At 35.9% G+C, this 15464-nt stretch overlaps 1 protein-coding gene across 14 annotated transcripts in view; it reads right to left on the bottom strand.

Moving 5' to 3' along the window:
* The window catches only part of PPFIA2 (PTPRF interacting protein alpha 2), a 356002-nt gene that overhangs the window by 58155 nt on the left and 282383 nt on the right, over positions 1-15464 (bottom strand). For all 14 annotated transcript variants that reach the window (XM_080393253.1, XM_080393250.1, XM_080393245.1 and 11 more), the window contains 3 exons: positions 10128-10349; positions 7868-8014; positions 5817-5951 (listed from right to left, as the gene is read on the bottom strand). In XM_080393253.1, coding sequence (XP_080249379.1) covers positions 5817-5951; positions 7868-8014; positions 10128-10349 — 504 coding nt within the window. The remainder of the gene's footprint in view (positions 1-5816; positions 5952-7867; positions 8015-10127; positions 10350-15464) is intronic.

The following is a 15464-nucleotide window of genomic DNA, read 5'->3' on the forward strand; positions in this document are numbered from 1 at the left end:
GCCTTAGAATCAAAATAAATGTCATTATTCTAAACACTTAAAATGTATTTGAATTTTTTGTTTCCTTCATCTATGTGTACTTCATTTGTTTGTTCCTAGAGTGTATTCTGTATTACTTTGAAAGAACCAAATTATTTTATAACTGAGATGTTAAACAGTTAGGCTCAACTGCCTGTCTGGTAGAGAACAAGCACAGGTACGCAGCCTTAGTACCTACTTTGGGCTCTAATTATTTAAGGATTTAATTTATTGTGTGCCAAATGCATGAGCAGCCCCCGCAGCAGGGACTTAAATCACAAAGGTGTCATCTGTAAGGTCTACAAACACAGAAACACACGTAGCACATACTTCTTTTTTCTCTCACTTGCCAAAATACATCTGTAGACAAAGTGCTGCAATAGGAAAGAGCAGCCCCTCCATCTCCTGGTGTGCCTAGTTGGAACATGCTCCCAAAATGAGGGTTTCAACACCTCTCATTGCCATTTATGCTGAGGAAGGCCCCAACCTAGGTCTCAAAGAGACCCTTTCAGACAAAAAGACCTAGTAATTCAGGTATTCCCTAAGGGATTTGCAAATGGCTCTTGCACAAACCTCCCCAGGCCATACTGTTAGGACCAATATGACTGTGGTGGCTACGCTTTTTTGTTGTCCATGTGTGCTAGTCAGCCTCAGACACTGCCACTTGAATAAGCTTTTTAAAAGACTTTGGAGCCTACCACAAAAATATTGAATGTCTCCATCTCTGCAGTGCAGTTTGAGGGACAAGGTAGAGGCTGAGCCACCAGTGACAGCTGTGTTCCCATAGCAGAATTTCGGATACACGAGAGACAGAAGGGACAATTATAGAGTCTGAGGTTCAGAAACAGAAGTTGGATTTTTTCCAGCTTGCTTTGCTAAGAATTGAGTTAAAAACTTTCTAAAGTGGAACTTGTGTGACTACTTGCTTGGCAGATATTACTCTACGTTTTTCTTTTCAATATATGACTTGTATGCCTGCTCACTAGTATACCGTACAGGAGGATTAGTAAGAAAAATGGCATGGTATTCAGCAACTAGCATTTCAAGCATTTAGCCAGTTATAAATAGATTTGTGAAACTGTGCATCTTGGACTGGATTAAAAATATATGGACAAAAACTAACAATGTCTGACACCTATGAGATACCAGCATGAGTCTTAATGTTCACTTTGCATATATGCTATGAAATAGCCAGTATAAGACAGTAATGGAAAAATTTTGCTTTGAGGGAATACCAAAGGAGCTTGTATTATTGCTCTCCAACCCTGTTAAAACTCTGCTGCTGCTCCTGCTGCTAATGCGCCCACAAAAAGAATGTTGCTTTCACATCATCTCTTACTGTTGGCACTGCACATTTTCTAGGTCTTTGCATCTTAGTTGAAAAAAAAAAAAAATCCCATTTCAGATGCAGAAAGCACCTGTACAGTACAGCCACTATAATTTTTCTTCCTCGTGCTGAGCTGCAGGATCAAATCTAAACTTTTCTAACTGCACAAGCCAATTTCCACAGTTTTGAGACCTTGGCTTTTGAACATCTGCAGTCTCTAGATTTTCTGCTGGTTTCTTATGGAACACATTCTTTTGGCTATCCTTTGAATGAGTGAGTTACTCAAGAAGAAAGAATGCATTATTGAAATGAGCTATGCAATTGAAAGTGAAAATAGGTGATCATGGTGACTGAGTCACAACAGCTCACGAAGTTATCAGCTACTTGTTCACATGCTCACTTCTAACCTATTACAAATGTGACAAAATATGTTGGCTTAAGTCACCCCTTTTTCTGAAACTCAAACTTTCAGTCACTAGATCTACAGATTCTTGCCCCTCCTTCACTTCCCCACTACCTCCTACATCTCATAGGTTTAGTAAGCAACTCCTTCCATTTACGTCTGTCAGACTTGATTTGTTCATTTCTCCTCCCATCAGGAAAAAATCTTCTGTGGGAAGGAAAGCACAAGAAGAGGGTGGTTTGAGAAGACAGTGATGTGTTATAAATATGGAGTTTTCTCAGGCTTCCCTCCCCATAGATAATTTTTTTCCCCTCCAGATGATTTATCAGCTTCCTTCTCCAGATTACATCTGTTGCTCTGCTGTTCTCAGAGAGGTTTCTCTCTTAGCCACATCCACCTATTGCAGGAGAACTACTTTCCTCCCTTTCCATCCTTCCCACTGCAGACCTTCTCCTTCCACTTTACTTCAGCTTCCCTACTTCATGCAAACCATATTCTCACATTATCACAAAACAAGCACTGTGTCCCACTTGCCTCCAACTTCCAAGTAATTTTTTATCACCTTTAAAATTAGCTGAAGGTGTTACTATGCTAAATGTGGTTTATTACAGTTATGGTTTCCTTTTCTCCATCTCAGTGCTTCTCTAATGCAGCTAAAAAGCACTATTGATATTTCTGGTGACCTGCATACAGGAATGATGGAGTAAAATGCTGACTGCTGTCTTGTGATCAGAGCAGTGACATGGTACCTTTGCTGCACAAGCACCCGAGGGGAGGAGTGACTACTAGTGGGAGTGATTGAATGAAAGTAGGTGGATGCTTGTTGTCTCTACTAGACCCCTCCTTGAATACATGCAAGGAGAAACAGTATTTGACAGACTAACCATCTGAAGATTCTGGATGCTCCAATATCTGTCCCTTCCAAGGAAAATAAACATCTTGCAGGATAAAGAAAGGTTTAGTTAATATTGGAGAGAGGTTCTTTCTACCACCGATTGCCTCTTCTCCAGGGCAAGCAAACAGACCAATACTTTGAGAGTGAGTACAAGGTGGCTCAATGAGTCATGACAACCTAAATCTTGGGATACATGCCAGGAGCTGTGCTACTTGTCATGACTAGACAGATACCAGTGCAATGGCCAGGCAGGACAGCACAGTACATGGGATCATGCTGTTCCAGGTTAGTCTGCCACAGGCTAACTAACCCTCCAGTTGCTCACCCAATGGGCAGAACACAGTGAAAACAAAGCCAAAGAAAATTTCAAATGATTCAGGTAAATTTATGTGTACTTATCTGTGTTCACTGTATAGTCCAAACTTTTGGAAGTTCACTCCTTATGAACTAGTTTGGGCATGGAAAAGTAGCAAAAGACATTCACTAGCCCATATATATATATATATATCTCTAAAAGAAAAACAAGTCTTTTTGAAAACTGACACCATAGAAGGATCTCATTCTATATCCTTCTTTTGCAGAATCCCAACCCAGATTTATTACGAGTATAATAAATTGAATGCAGAATTATAACATGCATATTTTAAACATGAGGGGGAAAAATAAATTAAAAAAAAAATCACATCCAAATCCAGAACATTTGTTCTGTTTTATCTCCACGTGAAAATAATTCGTCTTGTATTTTACCCACAGTGAAGCAGTCATGGTTTTCAGTTATCCCGTACTATTTTGCTTTAAAAAACATGTAAAACATATTAGGCTTAACTCACCTCTTTCATATGATTGTAACCCCATTAATCTCAGAGAAGCCACTTTCATTGAGGTAGTACAAAAAAAAGAAGAATGAGTTTTGACTTTTTTGCAGTGCAGAAAGACTAGCTGATTTGGGCGATTCATCCTTTACTTCGCCTACATGGACATTGCAGTGATCATAGCTCAGGTAGACAGACTTAAGGTAGTCTGAAGCCAGCTAATTTGAGGCCTACTGACAACATGTATACTGGCACAAAGCTCAACGAAGGCAAAATCAATTAAGCATCATTCAGCCCCTTAGGTAGATCTTGCAGCTTTCATTGAATAGCTAGTGTGGTAACAGTTTACCAGCTAGCTAATTTAAAACTACTTAAATAAGCTGCAGTGTTGTTCTTGGTTCCAAGCTACGTTTATGTGATCCATGAAAAGTACTGAACTTTAAAACTGCAGAGCTGTCAAATCAGCACTATAATAAGCTCTACAGTTTGCAAAGATGTATACAAGATAAATAAAACACAGGCTTATTTGGTCTTTTGGCCAAATTCTGACATTCTTCTTCATGTCATGTATTCCAAGAAGATACAATTTTAAATAAAATAAATTTCTTCAGTTTTTAATGCAATCACAGAGAAGTGAACAGAACTGGCATTACAGTGTAATATACTTCTTAGAGTTTCCCACTTAGCAAAAACTTTGATAAAGTACATCAAAGTAAAATGGGGTAGACAGTCAGCTCTGTTCACAACTCTCTAGCCACATCCCATGAAATAATGTAAGAAGACAAACAGAGATGTATACTGCAGCTTTATGGTCACAGTAACAACAGTATCTCATGGAAGTCCCCGAGTGCTCTGCATGGTTGAAATGGGATTTCTGCTTTCAATATTTTTCATTAATACATGTTCAAGGAAAAATGCAGTTGCAAGAAAAGACATGCTTGAGACTGCAAAATACTTACTGGTGCCTAATTGCTGGAGAAATTATTCAGGAAAAATCCTCTTAAAATAGAAAACAATATTTTCAAGCTACTGAGGGCATTAGAATATGTGATTATTTGTTGAATTAGAAAAAACTGAAAAAAATATGTTAAAATGCCAAGGGATTGCTCTTATGTGCACCTCAGGTTTTAATAAAATGCAGTATTTGTTTGGCATTATAGATACTTTGTTGTACTTTTGCTGATTCTTCTTTTCCCCCACCATTTTCAGTATCTCTTTCAGATTCCCACCCATTCATATGAACCTAAAGTGGACAGCACAAAATCTTGATTACCTTGCCTTAATAAAATAAAAAAAAACATAACCCAAATCCCCCCAAAGCCTCTCTTTTTCTTTCTTTCTTTCTTTTGTTATACTTCTTAACTAAATTATTTATAACCCAGACTTTATTAATGAGATGCTCAGCACTTAAGGCTTCACTATAAATAGAAAAACATGAGAATTTAAAAAAAATCCATCATATTTAAAAATAGTTACGCACATAAATAGCTAGAAATTCTCCTTGGCAATAGAGAAAGGAAAGCTTAGATAGATCAGAATGATATGTAATACAATCTCTTAAATGCATTTTTCTTTATTTGTTGGATTTTAATAGACAAAGAATAAATGTATTATTGTTATATGTCTTTATGAAGCTGACAGTACCTGAGCTATAGTGCTAACTATGTGCACACCTGAAAGTATTAGAGACCAAATATGAAAACCACACAACTGGAAATTTGTTTTTATCTTGCTTTTCTGCAAGAAAGCTGCCATGTAATAAATTCATCAGAAAAAATGATTTGAAGTCCTCTCAAAGTTTCACATTTGTCTTTGCAGACACCTGATACAAAGAATCATTCAAAACAAACCTTGTAAGTACGCATTGCAAGTTGGCTTCATTTGTGTGGTACAAATGATCCCAGCAGGCACTATTTGATTTAAAAGTACTTATTGGAAGGAAAATCATTGCTGTTTAATATACATGGTGTATGAAATTGTCCAGAAGAATTAAGTGAGTGTAGGAATGGGAGTTCCCCCCACTCCTTTCCCCTTAAACTAGAAACTGTTACACAGTAAAAGGAATCCTCCTAGGATAAATAATGCTCATGTCTATTGGACATATATGACTCCTCTGTAAATATAGTCTAGGCTAACTTACAGACAACTACTTTTCCTGTTACCAAAATGCTAAGAATTACAAGCATGGCATTGAGACCATTCCTGGTTAAACTTGTGGCACACACTTATGAGGAAACATTTTCTTCTTTCAAATCAGCTTGATACTACTTTTTTCCTTTCGTCCTTGAGGTGAGGAATTGGGATGCAAATCAATGTTAAACAATGGGGCTTCTGAAGTGAACCTATTCCTCAGGGCAGTACCTTAGTCAGAGCTGCAATTCTCTGAGCCAGTTCAGCCTCCACTTCGGGTAAGGTTTCAGCCTTCCTCATCGTCTGCTGCAGCTTCTGCTCAGCCAGCTCTAGTCGCTCTTGCAGCTGTCTGTTTTTGTCTTCCAGCTGAATGCCAAAGATAGATAAACAGGTATTAAAAAAAAAAACAAAACACCAAACCCAAACAAGATCAGAATGAGGATTTTCCTTCAGTTTCTTTGGTATTGGGGAAGCAATCAAAACTCGTTACATGGGCACAGATACTCCACAACCTGGAAGAACTTACTGGAGAGCTATTAACTCAAGCATGGAACAGTGTAGGCTGCCAGCCTTACTAATGATGAGTGAATTGAGGCTCAAGGATCAAATGAAGGTAAAGAAAATGAGTGTAAAATGGAACTAATGAAGACGAACAGAAAGCTCCTCTGATCAATTTATTTATCTGAAGAAAATAAAAGTATTGGTGCTCAGTAAAATGGGAATTTTCGAAATGGAAATATTGAGTCCACTCACAGAAAAGTTTATGTATGAGCTAAAATGGGAATAAGTACAATTCCAAAATGATGGAATTCCCAGCAAAGTTTCTGAGCAAATTGCCAAATGCCAATAATACATTAGGAAATATTAAAACTGACATTTTATTCATGATCACAACCTGGCTGCTATTTGCTTAAGGTTGCAGTGGTATTGTTCATTGTGAAATGAGATGTAATTGTAGGTTCACAAAGGTGAAATTGATTAATACGTCATAACCATTAAAGAGAAACAGGAGGACTTTCAATAACTGCAGTATTCTCTGGCCTACTGAGACACACCACATGATTAAGAGTTTTTTAATGGCTTGATAAGGATTTCATGCTTTCCTGTCCATTCCCGGTAACAGAAGACACAATGAAAAAGAAGTGTGCTTTTAGAGTCTTTCTTAATCCTTCAAAAGCATGAAGAGGTAGGCTTTTCATATCACAGTGCTGCAAATCAACTTTAAGCCTGCCTGTATATATTCTAAGCGTAGTTCTATCGATCACTGCTTTGAGTAGGTAGACCTCTGCAGCATAGCACGACTTACACTGGCAGCAATAAAAACCTCAGACTCAGGACCTTACTTTTCCATTATTGGGTGTGGTTTGTTCCCCCCTGCCTCCAACAATTGAAGATACCACTTAAAATAATCAAAGGAAGCTGATGAGTTTGAGTTCTGATGCTCTAATTTCCCTGAGGAGGTAGCCATGTGTGTGTATATACACACATACAGAGGGAGTGTGCATGGGTGCATAAATATATCTGCATACAGTCATAGAAGCAGAGATTTTCAGATCATACAGGCTTATTTCCCATATAGCATTTTATATCTGAAGACACCACAGGAAAAAAAATACAGTAGTCTGATACTGACAGTGAGGAGCAATTTCATCTTTTACAGTTTGAATTAAATTGGTTTCATGTTAGCTTTCAGTTTTCGTTGTGTTCTTCAAATTACAAAGCAGTGTTTTCTGTTCACTTTACACTTCAGCTTTTGGAATCACTGTGGAAACAAAGTACCACAAAAGCTACACAGTCATGTTAAGCTCTTTTTTTAAAACATATTCACAGATAGTTTAGCTTTGTAAAATTTTACTTACACACTACTAATATGTGAAATCATTAGAATATATTGTATACAAATTCTGATCTTTCCTGCGGAAGGGAATTTCTTCTGTTTATACTATTATTGAAAATTAAAAAAAAATCAGAAAATTGTTATGCAAGAAGCAAAGATAATCCTTCACTTAGGGGATGTGACTGTGCATTTATGCAGTACACTATCAGAAAATGCTTATTTTCTAATGTTGGAATACACATTAATTTGGTATTCACTGTTGCAGTAGCTGATATGAAGCTTAGAGACACTGAACAACTTAGGTTTTCTCTTTTAGATTAATGTATCTGTTGATCAAAATTAAGCAGATTAATAGAAACCTCCTACTGTAGATCTTCCCCCTTTTTTTCTTGCATTAATTTTCATTGTGTATGAAGAAAGCAACCAACTAATGCAGATACCGTACCTGACGTAGGATGGCTTCTTTGTTTGCCAGTTCATTTTCCAGTTTATCGTTCATGTCATGTATGGAGGTGGATTCTCTCTGAGCACTGAGGTAGCGTTTCTCCAGAGTAGTTATTCTTTCTTCCATATCTTCCTTTTGTGCCATTGCCTAATGTGACAAAAAAACTATCAAGAACCATGCTACATAATTTTATACCAGTTTAATTTCCATGCTAACAGTAGACAGGGATGTAAGGCATGCTTAGCAGTATTTTTTTCTGTTTTAAAGATAATATATTTTATCTGGGATTTCTTGCAACTATGAGATTTAAAGCAGTAGTAGTTGAGTAGAGCAAACAGAAACAACCCTCACCTTTTTTATATTTTTCTAGTTCCTATATTTTGTATTGCAAAAAAACCATAGTGAATGCAGCTCACATTTACTTTCTTGCTTCTTAAACAACAGCACCCTTGATCAGAAAATAGAAAACCTGATATAGTTACATAATAGTAGAAACATACTGCACTGATGTGGGGAAAATTAGGTGTATGCAGATTTCTACTCTTATTCCTGGATCCTGCTAAAATTTTTTTGCTGAAGTACATGTAATAGACAACGTGTAAAATGTCCTGAAATTTCAGGAAAACAAGTGACTACAATGTTGGATACATAACATAACCATAAAATATGTGTATGTTATCCATATATGTTATGGATCGAATTTCTTTAAAATCTTGAGCTGGTTTTGTTCAAGTATTACAAGCTGGCCTCAGTGAAGTCAATAGCTGTAAATTAGTAGATTATCAATTAGTCTATTATATTGTTTATTTATCTTCAATTAATATCAGCAAAATTAGAAAATTTTATATAGTTTTGAATTTGTGCCTGGATCTTGAGGAGACTTATATGTTGCCATGTAATCTTTCACAATGAAAACATTTACTGATGAGAATGTCTTGCTGTTCATCAAAAGAACACATAAAAAAAAAGTAATTATGTATGTAATTAATTAAAGGCACACACACAAAAATACAGTAACTTATCTGGTTACACAATGCTAAACTACCTCTTGGTGCACGTATTTCATTTTCTGCATTGGGAAGACTATCTTTTGTGGCAATGTGAAATAACAAAGACAGATACTTCCACGTTTACAAATACCTTTCGCAGCAGATTTTGCACTGACATTTGGTAATTATTCTAGATGTAAATGTATTAGCAGCCACTTTGCTTAGGAAGCAATGGGCTGAAAGCAAATAAGCCTGTAGCTGGTGTAATGTGTTATTTAAGAGAAAAACAGCAAATGGCAATCAAGCATCCCTGAGACAGCAGTATTTTCAAATGGTAAAAGACAGTGGTTAGAGAACCCCTAGTGCTATAATGTGGTGTTGGTGGAAAAGGAGAAACAGAGCAAACTATTCTTTGTAACCATGTAACAATGATACAATACTCAAAAGAGTCAGAGTACAAAGGTGTGAAGACACTTAGACTGTGTCATGCATCAGAACTTCTGAAGGAACTTTGCTTCCAGAATGCTATTAATAAGAGGTTAAATACATACATACAAATGCATCTATATACACATACACACATACATAAATACATATGAAATATCTGGATTGTAGGAAGCAGTGTAACAGGAAGATAATTACTCTAATTTCAGAAAACTAAAATAGATTCTAGAAGCCAACCACCCACACATATTGAGAACATCCATGGAAAAGAGGGTCCTCTGGAAGGTATTAAGGAGCACCACAAATTTAAGAGGAGGAAATAAAATGAAAATTGAATTATATTTGCATTTTTTGAAAGAAGGGAATAACGCATTATAACAGGAGTAATGAAGTTATCACACAAGAGTAAATATTATAATTGATTAGATAAACAACATCGCTTTATAAAACAGCCCAGGAGTTTTAAAAATGTACTTTTTTCACTACCTACATTTTTAGACTACCTACATGACCAGAATCTCTATTTGAGAGTCCATCTTAAAAATCTGAAACAGCTGGAGACTTGCCAGAATGCACTCTAGTAATGCTAAACCACAAAGGATTTGGCTTTCCCCCTATCAGTACATATACACACCCATTTTTCTGAACATGGTTTTATAAAGAGATTTCTAGTACTATTTCTTAATGTAAATTTTGTGTTTCCTATGTACAAGGGCTTTTATCAGTGCTCAACTTTTGCTGCTCATATTCATTGGCCTCTATCAGTTTATAGCGGGTACCACAGGAACAAGCCCAGAAATACAAGGTGAGTGTAGTGAACTCCTTACCTCTCTAATGTCTCTCTGGTATTTACTGTTCATTTCCTCTGTTTTAATGAGCTCCTTCCTGGCAGTCTCTGCTTCCTGTTCTACCTCTCCCACCCGGGAAGACAGCGCCGCCAAACGCTCCTTCATCTGCGCCATTTCATAGTTTTGCTTTTCCAGTAGTTCCTGAAGTTCAACAACTTGACTGGCTTCGTCATTTGAGTCTATGGAGCCATTTGATAGGCGCTGTTAATAGAGAAGTGACATTACTTATCTTTAAACATGGACCCTACTTATAGAATTTCTAAGCCAAAGAATATTGTAAAAATTGCAAAAGCAACTAGGTAGGAAGAGAAAAGCACATTCATTTTCATGGTAGATAAGACAGGTGTAGTTATAAAAAAATTGCAAAAGATTAGTATTCATTCATATCAAGGAATTCCAGAATGCATCATCACACAGAGAAGTAAAGGTTTGCATTAAGAGCAAAATAACACACAAAAATAGCTTTAGTTTGACGTTATGATTATTCAAGTAGAAATGGCAGCAATACTACTTCTAAAAAGCACCAAATTGCATGCATACATCTTAGCTAAACTTACACAGCATTTAAACTTTATCAAAATGTATTTTGTTTGCAACACAGGCCACGCTGTAGACAGGAAGCAACACTAAAAAAATCACAAATTCTCCAATTTGCACCAGAAAGTGCTTGGAGACTGGACAACATACTGGTTAGGTCTACATTAGAAGTAAGGTCTGCTGAAGTAATTTGTGTGCTGCTGAAAGCCCTGGTATGACTACAGTAATAAAGAAAAAAAAATAATCAAGAGTCCAGAACTCACATTGCATTTGGAATATAATCTCAGGAATATGATTTATATTGCAAATAAATTATTTCAGGAAAGAAGTGAGTTCACTAGCCAGACTTGTTGGCATCGTGTCATGATAATAGTCACACTATCCTTTTTCAGCAGAGGCTTCATACAAATGCAAAGATTTCATTTTAAACAAATAGGCAAAAAGAACAAGAAAAATCAAAATGATTGGATTTTGACCTATAACATGAAAAAATAACATCAAAGTAGTCCAACCTGTCATTAATTCTCTTGGTTAGGTGCAATTTCATGAGTTAAATTTATATTATGCAGTATGGGAACAAAGTATTTCGCTGTAACTGTCATTTTAAATAGGTTATGGACCTCAAAGAGCATCATAGAGGAATACTGGTCCTAAAAGGGGATTGTTATCCTTCAGATGGTAGGTTGTATAGCAATGTACATATGAAATATTCCTAGCAAGATCTGAGAGGAAACCAAGCTTGCTTTCATTAGCACTTCTGTGCTATTATTGTCTAAATATATTTATACCAAAATCTTCTAGCAAATTCAAAGAATATTACTTTGCTTAATGGCTTTAACAACATTCTTTCCCCAATCAGCCATAAAATGAACCCAGATCCAGACCACCTGCCTCTCTGCAGATCATTGAATAAAATTATTTTACTCTAAAAATTCATTACATCAAATAACTCAGTTCCAAAATTGCTTTCTTTATACTAGTTAATCATATTATCTTGACACTTTACGATAGCTACAGAACCATCATTAATCTACTTTCAGGACACCATGGTAAAATGACAATAGTAATTTAAAAACTTGTTTGTACTCAGTTTTTTGTTTGGAAAGTGTATAGTTAATCTACTTGAATCAAAACCCCATTAATATACAGCAGTCACTCATGTAAACAAAATAGTACTCAAATAGGAGAAAACATTTAACCATCATAGTTTATTCCATTGTGTAAATTTAAGAAACTCTTTTATCTATGATAACTATTATCTATTTTACATTTTTAATCTCATACAGCAATTTTAGCAGTTGTCCCAGATGAACAAATTTTATCTCGCATTGCATTTGCCCTAAAACTGTTGAAACAGTGGTCCAGGAATTGCTGTAAAGTTATAATAAGCAAATACCAAATCTGAAAAGCAATAAATGGCATGTGATCATGTACCTTATGTGCTATAAAACATGGTCATTCTGAAATGGCAAGCTGTGATACCTAAAAGTATGTTCAGCGGCAGAGAAATACTTTCTTTTCATTAACAAAACTTTTTTTCATAAGATACTAATAACCAAAACACACAGAAATTAAATGTGAAAGATATATTATTTTATAATTTAATTAATATCTGAGATTCCTGAAAAAACAAATAAAAAATTAATTAGAATTAATCTCACACTACTAGACAAATGCTATGATAGCCAATTATGCATGTGTATATTTTGTTTTATGCACAATATATTTTGATTTATGCACATAAACTTCCCTCATAATTCTTTGATGAGCTCTTTGTACAAGCTGCTTTAATTCTAGCCATTGTTCACTTTTGCTTTACCTTATTCCTGTATTCTTATCTAGAGCTGGTTTGTATTTAAAATTTCTAACTTACCAAAAATGACATTTTAATTTTTCTTAGTATGACTGGAATAAAACCAGGTTTTCTTTAAAAATACAATTAAAAATACAAAGATCAGCTTAAAATTTGGTATTTTTGGAAGCTGGAAGCATACTTTAAAAGTTTACCTAGGAATTTTAACTGACATTTTGTCTATTTTAATGCTTTGATATTGTTTTACGATATATCCATTATATGGGTACATCTTGTGAAGTAATCACTCCAGAAGACCACAGATAGGAAGTTATTAAGCATTAATTCAAGAACTATCTGATATAACATACCTCAGGTTCCCAGGAGGGTTTTTACCAACAGTTTTATGGTCATACTTTCCCTCCCAAAAAAAAAAGCTTGAATAAGAATGTGAAAATACGCTATGCTGGTTGCAGCAAAAGACATTCTGTAGACAATGCTGATTCAAACACATTTTCTGAATTAGTGAAAGGAGCAGGAACATCCCCTGCCCGAGAGGAATTCCCTACAGAATAAGTTGTGGGACAGAACTGCAGCATCTTTTCTATTACTGATTTTGTGTAGAATGTTCATGTCCCTCATCTATCTTTATTTTATTATTTTTTTTATATTTTTTTACTGGCTGACTAGAATTTTTTTTTAATCTGATTGAATTTTTAGTGCTGAAATATTTCCTGGTACTCAAAGACTTTCCTGTTGATGATGCTGTATATTAATTGTGATCCATTTGTAAATAAACAGTTAGACAAATGCTTATAATAATGAAGTCTAAGCTTTGAATAGATCTCTGTTAATTACTACCTGAAGCACTAAGGGAAAACTTCTCAAAAGGGCACGCACTAAAAAAGTTTCAAAGTAGACATTCCCAACTGTTATACCCCTACACTACCCAAAATACCCAATTTAGACAAGTTATTGTATCAGATTAGTAGAGGGGCAGGGGGAATACTGAAAGTAAACTGAAACAATTGGAAAGTCTTTAAAGGAGGGCAGGACAATAAAGAAAGCTTTCTAACCAACTGAAACATTCTAGCAGAGAAAAATAACATTTTACATGTTGCCCAGATCTGGCTTACAAGTTAGTCATCCAGATGAAGTTTTCAAAAAATTTCATTATGCTGTCTATCAAACGTGTTCATGAAAAAGGTGCATATGGCCACATTCCTTAATTTCACTGATTTCACATAAAAATATCTACTAGCAATGGCTATTTTTTGTTGAAAAAAGAAATGTGGCAAAAAGCAAATAGCTCACATGCTCCAATGCTTCTTTTTTTTTTTTTTTTTCTAATTAGTTTATCTAATAAAAGACAGCCCATCTGTTTCTATCACATTTACTTACTTAGACCTTGATGCTGCAGCAATGGTATCATCATATATTCTTGACTTAACCATTTTTGCTTTCTACAGACACAATAGGTACACGTAGCTGCAACATGTGTATGCCTGCTACACACACTGTAAGGGTCTCTGCCCCCTCCCACTACCCCCTTCCCTGGGTTTTTCAGCCAGATGAGAAATCTGGTTGGCATCACCTTGAAAGACCTAATACAACCTCAGAAGTCTTCTTTGGTGGTTTTGTCTGTCTGTTTGTTTGTTTGTTTTGGGTTTTTTTGGACTAGTTTAGAACAAACAAAGGTAAATGGGCAACTACATCTGCACCTAGCCATGTAGCACTTTGTTTTCTCATCAGTGGCAATAACAAGGGAAAGAGCAGCAGCACTAGGAAGGCCTGCTGTGGGTTTTTGGAGGGCTGCTTTTTTCTTTTGTGGTATATCACCATACGCCAGATGAATAACTGAGAAATCGCAGTCTGTACTAAGGGCTTCAGACATACCCTTACTTGATAAAGAAAGCTTTTATGTTTACTGAAGTACAGCAAAATACACTAGGAGGAGAAACAGATGAAATAATCATCAAGTAAATCTGATGACAGTGATGGTACTAACTGTAACAGAGGCAGCATACTGCAGAGGAAATCAAAGTTCAAAAAATACCCTGTAGGACCAAGTGCCATAAAGGGTAATGTGGATTAAACAAGAAATGTCTGGGTGGGGGAAAAATAAAAATAAAAGTCTTTGAACTGCTTATGGTCCGTGGAAATGGAGGAGGGAAATAAATGTTCATGTTCCCTAACACTGAACAGTATGAAAATGCAACCAGCATCCCTGGTATCAGATTTTCTTTCTTTCAAGATACAAAAAGCGCAGCAGTAAGGCTATCTGCTGCTTGTATAGGAGCGTCAGCAGGGAGAAGGTCGCAAACTGGAGCATTACACATAGCAATAAATCTGCCCTAGATCATTGCTTCTCTCCCCTATGAAATAATCAAAGGAAAACCAGTGGTGGACTGGTTTACTAGTAAAAAAAAAAAGAACGATGGTAAAAGGAACACCAGGAGAGAGTATAAACAAGACTAACCCAGAATATTGTAGCTTCTGTTAATCCATTTCATATAGCCTTTTCAGTTAATCCTTAGCAATAATACTGAAGGCAGACTGAGTGGAGGTACACTTAAGTAAAAAAAAATAATAAAAAAATTAAGGGCACTGGACTACAGCAGTAGGCAAAGAAATTGTACAATTGTCCCAGGATATTGATTGCAAAGTACTTGTGTATTTTATTTTGTAGGAAGAACCTCACAGTGAACTGCATACGTGGCAAAATATACACAGGAACCTAATTTTATAAAGGCAAAACCCAAGTACAGCAAAACCTCCAAGTGTGTCAAACATCTGACACAAATATGTTTGGTTTAAGTACTATCAACCAGTAATCAGTTATGTATTTTGTGCCAAAACTTAACCTGATACCACCTGACAATGGTGGTGGTGGTAGGGGGGGAAATGTCATGGGGTTACCTCTGAACAATCAGCAGTGGAGACAGAACTCATGTATTTGATAGAGTTCCTCATCAGTGTCTCTCAGC

Source organism: Falco punctatus (genome assembly GCF_963210335.1).
Source record: "Falco punctatus genome assembly, chromosome: 6".
NCBI lineage: Eukaryota > Metazoa > Chordata > Aves > Falconiformes > Falconidae > Falco > Falco punctatus.